Raw genomic sequence first — 12,428 nt, 5'->3', positions numbered from 1 at the left:
AATGGGAACAGTCAAACCCAAAACAGTAAAATCAACTGTGTTTTAACACAATAAAATATTAGCATTCTAAATAAATAAATAATAGTGAAACTTTAAATGACAGTAATTAAATAAATAAAACATTAATAAATCATTAAATAAAACTTTAAAAAAAAAAAAAAAAAAAAAAAAAAAAAAAAAAAAAAAAAATCACCACTTTTACATAACTCACTTAAAAATCAATTTATAGCTCATAATCATTTTGATGAACTGGATTATTTTCATTCTACTTCAAACGGAATACAATGCACAATTTGTGTGAGTTAAAGCCGCTGTGTGTACAGTGTGTGTGCATTAGGCCATAACGTTCTCATCGTTGTTTACTGCTGCCACCAGTTCACAAGGCAGTCAGATGACTCTGTTAGGTCAGTCTGCCCAGATTCAATCTACATCCCCTGCCAGTTCTCATTTCTCCTCTTTAATTCTTTACTTCCCATCAGAATCAGTCTTACTTCCACTTGTGACAGCTCCCTTCCTTCACAGCCAAAGCTGTTACATCTCAGAGACTGTACTGGGTGCCGTTAATCAGGTGGAGGTTTCATCTGTTAGTTAATTTTTGAAGAACATCGGAATCAGTTTGATGAGATGTTTAATTCACATCTGAAAAAGAACCATCTGCCCTTGTTTTCTGCCACACCGCTAATGCATGACTGCTCCATCAGGTCTATCAGAATGAGCACAGAACATCACAAACAACAACAGGAAAAAGTTTCTGAAGACATCAGCACATTTCTTCACACTGCCTACAGTGGGCCGACAACACTGCCTGATGTGATTAGCGTTGGAAAAGTTGAGTTTTCTTTTATTGTACTAGTTCAATACATGCATATAATAAACAACCTTGTTGCTCTGATTTATAACTGATCAGATGTTTTATTTTTAGGTGAACTATCCTTTTAAAGGAGAAGTCCATATCCAGAACAACAATTTACAGATAATGTACTCACCTCCTTGTCATCCAAGATGTTCATGTCTTTCTTCAGTCGTACAAAAATTGTTTTTTTTTTGTGGAAAACATTTCAGGATTTTTCTCCATATAATGGACTGCTATGGTGCCCCGAGTTTGAACTTCCAAAATGCAGTTTAAATGTGGCTTCAAACGATCCCAAATGCGGTTGGAAACGATCCCAGCTGAGGAAGAAGTGTCTGATTATTTCAGAAAAATAATACAATTTGTTTACTTTTTAATATCAAACACTCATCTTGTCTTGCTCTCCCTGAACTCTGTGTATTCTGGCTCAAGACAGTTAGGGTATGTCGAAAAACTCCGATCATATTTTCTCAAACTCAAAATCGTCCTATATTGCTGTTTTACCTTTTTTGTTAAGGGTGTTTGATCTTCTTTGCATGTTCACTTCGCAAAGACTGGGTCAGAACTTCTGCAGCGATATAGGATGATTTTGAAATGATTTTTGAAGTTGAGGGAAAAAAATACGATCAGAGTTTTTCGACATACCCTAACTGTCTTGAGCCAGAATACACAGAGTTTAGGGAGAGCAAGACAAGACGAGCGTTTGAGATTAAAAAGTATTTAAATTGTATTTTTTTAATCAAAATAACCGATGGTTTTGCTAGACAAGACCATTCTTCCTCGGCTGGGTTGATCATTTGCAACCACATTTGGGATCGTTTGAAGACGCATTTAAACTGCATTTTGGAAGTTCAAACTCGGGGCACCATATCAGTCCATTATATGAAGAAAAATCCTGAAATGGTTTTCTCAAAAAACACAATTTCTTTACGACTGAAGAAAGAAAGACATGAACATCTTGGATACAAGGGGGTGAATACATTATCTGCAAATTGTTGTTCTGGAAGTGGACTTCTCTTTTAAAGGAACACTCCACGTTTTTTGAAAATAGGCTCATTGTCCAACTCCCCTAGAGTTAGACAGTTGAGTTTTACCGTTTTCGAATCCATTCAGCTGATCTCCGGGTCTGGTCTCCCTCAAAAATGACCATATATAATGACAATATTTTTCCTATTTAAAACTTGACTCTTCTGTAGTTACATCATGTACTAAGGACTGACGGAAAATGAAAAGTTGTGATTTTCTAGGCTGATATGGCTAGGAACTATACTCTCATTCCGGCGTAATAATCAAGGAACTTTGCTGCCGTACCATGGGTGCAGCAGGCGCATTGATATTACGCAGCGTGAAAGTGACCGGCACTAAGTTTGTGTAGATGCAAAGTTACAGCCAGCAGAGTTGACAGCTGTGTAATATCATTGCGCCTGCTGCACCAGGCAGCAAAGTTCCTTGATTATTATGCCAAAATGAGAGTATAGTTTCTAGCCATATCGACCTAGAAAATCGCAACTTTTCATTTTTCGTCCATCTTTGTACACGATGTAACTACAGAAAAGTCAAGTTTAAATAGGAAAAATATCTAAACTCTTTGGTCATTTTTGAGTGAGATGCTAACAGTCTAATCGGATTAAATGATCTATGCTAAACTATGCTAAAAGTGCTAACGCCAGACCCGGAGATCAGCTGAATGGATTCAAAAACAGTAAAACTCAAGTGTTCAACTCTAGGTGAGTTGGAAAATGAGCTATTTTCAAAAAAAGTGGAGTGTTCCTTTAAGATCCCTTTATATGTGTGTGCAATAGAGTCACCAAATGATGTTCCTTACCATGTTGAAGAGCTCAAGCTTGTTTTTGACATCCATAAGCACAGGGTCAGCACCTCTGACCCTTACTTCTGGATTCTGTCTTTGAGCACGAACTCCATTGCCCACCACTCTTGCAGTATAACTGAAAGAAAGAAAGAGAAAGACAAAAAAATAAGAGATCAGCTGTTATTTACACCATGAAGCCCCATCAGTAACCAGCTTCTTGTTGGGGCTCTTTTGGAAGCTAAATCTTCAATCTACTGTTTGGCTTTGCCATGACATGGATGGTATTCTGTCCTGACAGCTTAAGAGATCAATACGGCCTGGACTTCTAGATCCCCTGACAGAAATGAGACATTATAAAGTCTAATTGTTGGTGTGTGTGCTGTGGGAGGGGAGGGGAGGATATATTTGAGAGTATTGATGAGACAGTGGGTGAGAAAACACTGCTTTGGAATAATAATAGAGAAGATACTGTGTAACCGAGGGTTAGAAATGAGGCTAATTGGAGTCTTGTAGGAAACAATAGAGAAATGTGACTGAACAGCTTGCATACTACAAGAATAGGTGAGAGATCTCTTATTAGTAGAGAATATTGCTAAATGTCAAATGAGAAAGATGAAAATAAAGTCTGACAGTTTGGAATGAATCTGAGGTGCAATAATTCATGTAGTCTAAGGAAAAACGAACAGAGAGTAAGACTTATATTAGAGATAACAGGAAAGGTTTGAGAATACATGATTAAGGTGAGACCAAAGGGAGGATTAAAGAAAGATATAAGAAGAGAAAGTCAGAAATAATGACAAAGGGGAAGAAAGGATGGCCCTAAGGAGAATGAGGACAACCTGGAAAAGGAAGCAGAGCTTAAACAGGGGTGCTGGAGCTGACTAAGGGATGAGAATAAAGCAGATTGTGCTTTTTGAAGTACTTTGTGGCTGAATGTTTGTGTTAAGGTTAAGATTATCCCTGAAGATCTACTGTGTGTTGAGGTTTGTTGTTCTTGTTGGAGTCTATTGTTCTTGAAGGTTTGAGGTCAGAGTTATTGTTTTATTTTATTTGTATTTTTTGGTGTATTTGTATTGTTTTCCAATTTTATTATGATAGGAAAGTGTAGAGCAGACAGAAAGCGAAACAGGACCGGGAAAGGTCCCCTAGCCGGGATTTGAACCCAGGATGCCTGCAACGCAAATTAAAACAATTAAAAATCTTAAAAAGAAAGGAACGAAAACAATATTGACCTGGCAACTAATTGAAATAAATATGACCCTGGACCACAAAACCAGTCTCAAGTAGTCAAAAATACATTGAATAGGTCAAAATTATCTATTTTTTTCTTTTATGCCAAAAATCATTAGGATATTAAGTAAAGAACATGTTCCATTAAGATATTTTTATTTATTTATTTATTTATAGATTTATTTTTGGCCTTGTTGCGATAGGACAGATCATACAGGACAGGAAGCAAAGTGAGAGAACGGGGCGGGATCGGGAAAGGTTCTCGAGCCGGGATTCGAACTCGGGACGCCCGTAGCACAACAGCGCTGCATGTCGGCGCACTCCCTACCAGGCTATTAAATAATAAATATTTAAAAACTTAATTTTTGATTAGTAATATGCATTGCTAAGAACTACATTTGGACAACTTTAAAGGCGATTTTCTCAATATTTGATTTTTTTGCACCCTCAGATTCCAGATTTCCAAATAGTTGTATCTTGGTCAAATCTCGTCCTATCTTAATAAACCATACATCAGCTTTCAGATAATGTATAAATCTCAATTTCGGAAAAAAAGGACCCATACGACTGGTTTTGTGGTCTAGCGTCACAAATAAGCTTAAGGTGAAGTACTAAAATAAAATAAAATTAAAATAAAGCTAAACAGAAATACAATAAATATTACTACACAACTACTACAATTAAAACGAAAACTAAAAATATGAGAAAAGAGTCATTTTTAATAATAATTTACATTATTAAATATTTATATATTATTAAATATAATATATTTACACTGCCATTCAAAAGTTTGGTATCAGTGAGATTTTTTTTTTTTTAAGGTTCTTATGCTCATTAAGGCTGCATTTATTTAATAAAAAAAAATGTAAAAACAGTAATATTGTGAAGTATTACTTCAATGTAAAATAACCATTTTCTATATTAATATATTTTAAAATATAATTTATTCCTATGATGCAAAGCTGAATTTTCAGCATCAGAGTCACATGATCCTTCAGAAATCATTCAAATATGCTGATCTATTATCAGTGTTGAAAACAGTTGTGCTGCTTAATATTTTGTTGGAACCTGTGAAACTTTGTGAAACCTGTGAAATGCTGTTAAAAAGAATAGCATTTATTTAAAATAGTAATTTTTTGTAACAAAACTACCATTTAAAAGTTTGGGTTCAGTAAATTTTTGTTCTTTTTTTTGTAAAGAAATTAATACTTTTATTCACTAAGGATGTGTTAAATTGATAAAAAGTGAAAGCAAAGACTTAGAAAAGATATCTATTTTAAATAAATACTGTACTTTTTTAACTTTTTATTCATCAAAGAATCCTAAAAAAATAAGGTTCAAAATAAATAAATAAATAAAACAATAATATGCAACACAACAACACTAAAGACTGGAGTGATGGCTGATAAAAATTCACCTTTGCATCACAGGAATAAATTATATTTTAAAATATATTAAAAATAGAAAACTATTAGTTTAAACTGTAATAATATTTCTCCATTTTACTGTTTTTTTCCTGTATCTTAGATTTTTTAAGATTAGTATTAAAATAGCTAAAGACAGAATAAAAATAAATTAGTGTTAAACACAAATATACAAAACTAAACTAAGAAAAAACCACATAAAATTACTAAAATAAATTAAAATTAAATGAATATCTAATAATAAAAGCTCATTCAAAAAAGTAACCACTGTTAGAAATACACTGTTCCTGAGGCTTGGCATTGAGGTACATTTTTCTTGTTGGTCTGTGTTGAAAAACGTTGTTCTTGAGGGTTTGTATTGAGACTGAGGAATGTTGTTCTTGAGGGCTTATACTGAAGTTGAGGTACATTGTTCTTAAGGGTTTGCTTTGAGGCACATTGTTCCTGGGGGTCTGTTGTTCTTGAGGGTATCTGTCCATGAATGATGATCCTGAGGGTTTGTATTGAGGTGCAACTAAAGAACATTTTGACTCAACTGAGGCTGAATTTGTGCATTGTCAATTGGGGAGCTGTGTTTGAAGACCAGACTGAGGGATAAACTGAAGTGCCGAGTGGGCAGACACATTTATTCCTGGCACCTCTGGGTTCTGGAACAGTAGCTACCGCACTAATGAAGCGTCCATCCAGGACTGAATTACTGCAACGGACAAGCCACAGGGTGAAAGGAGGAGTAGAACAGAGAGGAGTTATTAGGTGGAGAAGAAAAATCAAGTGATAAAAAAGAAGAATTATCAGTTCATAAAGGAAAGTTAACTGCTCTCCCAAAAGTCCTAAAGACCTGCACGCACACACAGGAGACATCTAATTACAAGAGCAGTACACCTTTTTTTCTCTCTTATCATGCTGTTCCAAAAAAAAATTTTCCAGTATTATTTCAAAAAGCGTGAATTTTCAACCCACACACAAAAAATACATTATGCATCGCCCAATTTTAAAATGTGATGTGAGCACAAACAGAATAAATACTGTATGCATATTGGGTTGTGCGTGTGGCTGTGAACATTAACTGAATTTTGTGTGGGGGCTCTTTTTTATTATTGGATTATAGCTATAAATATGATTAAAATGTTTTCTAATGCATGAAATTAACTCATGTTATGATACCACCACACAAAGTAACACTAAAATGCCTTTCCCAAGGGCACAATGGAGGTTGCTTATGAATCATTCCTACAACCTACACGCCACAAACACTTCCATAGCCATAGCACTGACCGGTGGCTGGTTAAATAATGATGCAACAATATTTAGTTTGCATTTTGCATAGTCAAAGATTCTGAAGATTAGATTTTGTTTTTTTGTTGGCCCAACCTTGAAGTGTGGGTTTTCAATCTTTCCTGGCTCGAAATTTAGTTATTGAGTTGCTTCTCAAAGTCTTCCAATTAATCAGTTTCAATGCTGTAAACATACTGCAATCAAAAATCTATTTGCTTTCTACATGCATTTATTATATAAAATTCAGCTGTATCCAATATCTTACCTCTCAGACTTACGTCTCATCTGATTATCGTCTTCTACAACTGATGTGCTGATAATCTTAATATTATAAAAACAATCTATAAAAGTAGCAGCTCAGCGACATGCACAATTAAAGGGGTAGTTCACCCAAAAATGAAAATTCTGAGAGTAATATTAATCTTAATATATTTTTGATAAAATCCAAGAGCTTTCTAAGCATAGACAGCACTACAACTTTCCCACTACCCATGTGGCATCAGGGGTTTAACCATAATGTTCATTAATAGTCGTTATTTTTTCTTTCTTTCTACAAAAAGGATTCTCATAGCTTCATAAATCTATGGTTGAACTCTGATCTCACATGGACTATTTTAACAATGTCCTTACTACCTTTTTGGCCTTAAACGTGTCATTTGCTTTATTTAATGCAGGGTCAGAAAGCTCTCAGATTTCATCAAAAATGTCTTAATTTGTGTTCTGAAGATGAAGATGTATTACAGGTTTGAAACAAAATGAGGGCGAGTAATTAATGAAAGAATTTTCATTTTTGGGTGAACTATCACTATCTCTAAATTAATTTGAGACTCACTTGAGCAAGTTAGCGAATGCTACCATCTGTGTTGCTGTGTTGCAAGTCTGTGGTTGTTTTGGAAGTTTGCAGGGTAAAGCAACCCCAATAACGTCATATTTAGCCCCTGGAATGCGAATTTACCAGAGGAACCCTGACAAAAAGTGTGTATGTTACACCATGAAAGGTGATTTTTAATGGGGAACCCCCCTCTAAGTGTTTTGAGTGGAAATTGGGCAGGTCTTGTTGGAAAAACCTGGCAACCCTCCCCTCATGCACCTTTACATAAAACAATAATACAGTGCTCCAATCTGTTCTTAAAATAATGACATAAAAACATTTTGTTTAACACTTATGCAAGCAAATCGTGCACACAGCTAAAGTTTAGCTGCTTAACTATAAACAGATAATAAAACATTATTAGTGGATACATTAGTGAGTGCTAATGTGACTAACTGATGAAACATGCAGTTTGTAAACTAAAATATGTCTAAGTTACATTATTATTGAACAAAGTAATTAGAACAACAGTCTACATTTATCAACACATTCTTAGGAAAGAGTGGGTTCACAGCAAATTATCAGAACTATTTCATAACAACACTGTGGTTTTCCTAGAAACCTAAAGCTGCACTAGGTATATCCAGTGATGGGAATAACGCTGTTATAAATAAACGGCGTTACTAACTGTGTTCTTTTTTTCAGTAACGAGTAATCAAACAAACGACTGTTTCTTCCGTTACAACGTCGTTACCGTTACTGACAATAAAATGCGGCATTATTATAATTTAAATATTATAATTTTATTTTTTAATTCATCTGAATGGATGCACAGCATACCTGCATTTAACGAACCATAAACTCTAGTGTGAAGGTACATAACTAGCCGTCGCTTTGTCTCACACACACACAAAGAAACATACAGAGCGAGAGAGTCTTATATACCATACAGAACTGACACGCTACATGTAAACGATATTCTTTGCTGTATTTTCCTGTCAAAATAACAGAGTTCCTTTGGAACTCTTCAGCTTTTAAGAACTGCCGTTTTCTCCGGTAGTAGGCGGAACTACCGAAATCTCATTGGCTGACGCTCACCTATTACTGTTTTGATTCCAGCAAATCAGCTTGAGTGAACACAGACAATGTGAACCCACAGCTCATTCTTGGTGCATTTTATATTGTTATTAGCAGTAGAATTTGTAGTAGTTTTGTTATGTCATCAGTATTGTTTTTATTTTTCCCCCTTTTTTATAGAAACACCAAATCACAAAAAATATCTTAGTTCAGTCAACATGACAAATATGCATTCATACATGGTTATTCTAATTACTAAAGTTCTAATTACTAAACTTCAATGCTAGACTATCACGTCCTATTATAATGCTTGACTGTTTATATATATATAAACTAAAAATTTCATTCATTTCATTTAAATTTCATTCATTTAACATATTTAATATTGGGGCATCCAAGTTATTTCACTTTTTTTTTTTCTAAAGTAACATAATAGTTACTTTCCCTGGTAATTACTTACTTTTATAATGACGCAACTCAGTTACTAACTCAGTTACTATTTGTGAGAAGTAACTAGTAACTATAACTAATTACTTTTTAAAAGTAACATGCCCAATGGGTATATCTCACATATTAGCACAAAAAAAAAATAGATATTTTGAGCACTCGTTTAAAAATGTACACATAACGTATTAATCATAATTACAGGTTGTGCTTTCACAGCGCAGAACACAGTGTCTTTGCAACATGGCGTAAACACACTAACTAGCTGAAGTGTTAGTGGGCAGGTCAGACTGTTTTTCGCGGGCAGGCCTATCATTCAGGCAGAAGATTCGAAAATATGACAACTCGTTAAGGCGATCCTGAGTCAACTCTTTATGTATGTTGCACTTTTTGATTAACAACTTTGCAGATTGTTTACATTGAAGGACAGCTACGTTACAAACTGCTAAAAAGATATTTTTATAAAACCCATATGACCTGCTCTTTAAAATGTAAACAGTGAGCCTGGTTTCTCAGTAAAGATCAACCTGCTGGATCAAGGAAGGACAGACTGATGTATCGGCTCTCACTACAGATGTCTGAAAGGTTGGAAGAGTTGCTTCGTACTCTAAACACAAGTTCTCCAGGCACATACAAAGGCAATTTTTTGCTGCTTTAATATGTTGTCTCAAAGAGAAAGGCTCACACTCTCTTTCTCTTAATGATGGTGTACTAAGAAAGCCTATAATCCCTGGGCGTGACCCAGAGGAGAGAGTTAGAAGAGAAAGAATCCTACAGTAGAATCCTCCTTATTGAACACACACACACTCACACTCACTCTCTCTCTCTAATGATTCAACAACTAGTATTTGCTCTAGTCTGGACATCTTTTTTTTATTGCAGGATCATTCTGCATTACTGTAATCTGCTCTCTCTCGCAGAAAGATAAGTATGAAGAGATTGTGTTAATAGAAGTCGGGCACGGTTCAGCAGTTTTTTTTTACCCCATTCATTTTCTCCAGAGAAATTTAAACCAAAAAAAAAAAAAAAAAAAAACTTCAAGGAAGAGTTAAATGTGAATCAAACAACCGGTTGTAACATGCTATTTTACTTGAAACTGCAAAGTATTTGAAAATCATATAAAATGAAAAATGTGTATTTCATGTTTTTATATAATGTATGTTAAAAACATATAAAAAACAAAAGACAAATAAACTGAAAAATGAAAATGAATGAAAACTAAACAAATGGAAATACATTTGAAAATTAAAACTCAATAAACACAATCTAATAACATAAACAGCTCACACAGCCTTAGTTACGGTATAAATATACTCAACAATACAAATAAAAACAAACTTTGAATAAAAATGCAAAAAATAAACACATTAAAAGCATCTCTGACAGGATGCTGTCCGGTTCCCAGCTTGAAGCAACTTAATGTTGCAAACATTCCATAATCACTGCGTTCCAAGAGTTCCATGGAAACCGATGATTCCAGCTTTGAAAATTAATGATTGTTAAGCATGAAATGCACATGTAAATGCTTCTGGTCATTAGGAAGCAAAAAATGTGAAACATGTAAAACAGAAGATGACAATTTTGGGAACTGTGTTGCACATTTATCTGCATTCTTAAAAATGACGCATCCAAAAATGTTCTTAAAGGGGTCATCGGATGCCCATTTTCCACAAGTTGATATGATTCTTTAAGGTCTTAATGAAAAGTCTATGATATACTTTGGTTAAAAATTCTCAGTGGTTGTATAAAACAACACCATTTTTATCTTGTCAAAATCAGCTTAGCAAAAATCATTACATTCCGAGGGATTGTTCCTTTAAATGCAAATGGGCTCTGCTGGCCTCTCTTCTTTCTGTGGAGTGACAAGCTGCTCTGAGAGATTGTTTACTTCAGCCGCATTTAGCACATTTAGCCGTGAAACTTGCTAACTAGCACATTATTAGGAAAGGTGATTGCAGAGATTCATAAAATAAACCTTATACTCACTTCTGCTGTAGGTGAAGCTGGATCACAAATGATTTGCACGAACATAAACACATTTATGTAGATCGGGAGGCGCATTCCATTCACAACCAAAGTAATCCACTGCATCTTCAGCGGCTCAGATGTCGGGAGTAAATGACGACCACTATGTTTCATTATTACATCCAGCAACACAACACCTCAATCGCTCAGAGATATTCTTGTCTAATTTACATCCCTGCTCCGGCATCGAAACAATGGAGGTCGGACTGTTACAGCTGATCTGAGGTAAGACGCTCATGTCATTTGACCCCTTTAAAGCCTTATGATGCCATAGAAGAACATTCTATTTGGTCGTTAGCAAACTTCATCTTCTCATATGTTTTAAAACAAAACAAATGGGAAAAAAGTAAAAAAAAACTGTCCCAACGTGACGAGTATTGGTGTGGGAGAAAGAAGAAAAAAAGAAACAGAATCTTAGATTGCAAATAGCAGAGCTGCTCTGTAATTAATGGGGCGGCAGTGAGTGAAAGAGAACCACTAGAATGTGCAAATCTGATCTGGATAAATTAGAGGTTTGGAGCGCGATAAACTGGCAGAGAGAGAGCCATGACACAGACGTGGAAATTACAAGCTCGGAGTTCTCTAACTTTCTCAGAATACGCTGCTCTGCTGCCTGTGGAATGGACAGCTCTATTGTCCTCTATACATCTTTCTCAGAACAGAGACACAACGGCAGCCTGCCTGCAAGAGGACAAACCAGACCGAAAACAGCAATCAAACAGTGCCAGGGATGAGCTGCTCTGAAAAGATTTGTGCTTGACAGAGGGTGTCATTCATCTGAAGTGACACGTCAAAGCCAAGTCTATCTATCTATCTATCTATCTATCTATCTATATAACTAACCATCCATTTATCTATATAACCATCTATCTAACCAACCATCCATCCATCTATATATCCATCTATATAACCATCTATCTATCTATCTATCTATCTATCTATCTATCTATCTATATAACCAACTATCTAATCTAATCACCCATCCATCCATATTACCAATGATCTATCTATCTATCTATCTATCTATCTATCTATCTATCTATCTACATAACCAACTATCTAATCTAACCATCCATCCATCTATATTACCATCTATCTATCTATCTATCTATCTATCTATGTATCAATCTATATAATCAACCATCTAATCTAACCATCCATCCATCTATATTACCAAAGATCTATCTATCTATCTATCTATCTATCTATCTATCTATCTATCTATCTATCTATCTATAACCGTCTATCTATCTATCTATCTATCTATCTATCTATCTATCTATCTATCTATCTATCTATCTATCTATCTATTATCTATCTATCTATCTACATAACCAACTATCTAATCTAACCATCCATCCATCTATATTACCATCTATCTATCTATCTATCTATCTATCTATCTATATAATCAACCATCTAATCTAACCATCCATCCATCTATATTACCAAAGATCTATCTATCTATCTATCTATCTATCT

The 12,428-nt window shown here is 34.8% G+C and overlaps 1 protein-coding gene across 2 annotated transcripts in view; it reads right to left on the bottom strand.

Moving 5' to 3' along the window:
• The window catches only part of gpc5c (glypican 5c), a 151,525-nt gene that overhangs the window by 56,411 nt on the left and 82,686 nt on the right, over window positions 1-12,428 (bottom strand). For both annotated transcript variants that reach the window (XM_051095746.1, XM_051095753.1), the window contains one exon: window positions 2,676-2,796. In XM_051095746.1, the coding sequence (XP_050951703.1) occupies window positions 2,676-2,796 (121 nt within the window). The remainder of the gene's footprint in view (window positions 1-2,675; window positions 2,797-12,428) is intronic.

The sequence above is a fragment of the Labeo rohita genome, chromosome 2 (assembly GCF_022985175.1).
Source record: "Labeo rohita strain BAU-BD-2019 chromosome 2, IGBB_LRoh.1.0, whole genome shotgun sequence".
Classification (NCBI taxonomy): Eukaryota; Metazoa; Chordata; class Actinopteri; order Cypriniformes; family Cyprinidae; genus Labeo; species Labeo rohita.
This window is presented reverse-complemented; position numbering and strand designations above follow the sequence as displayed.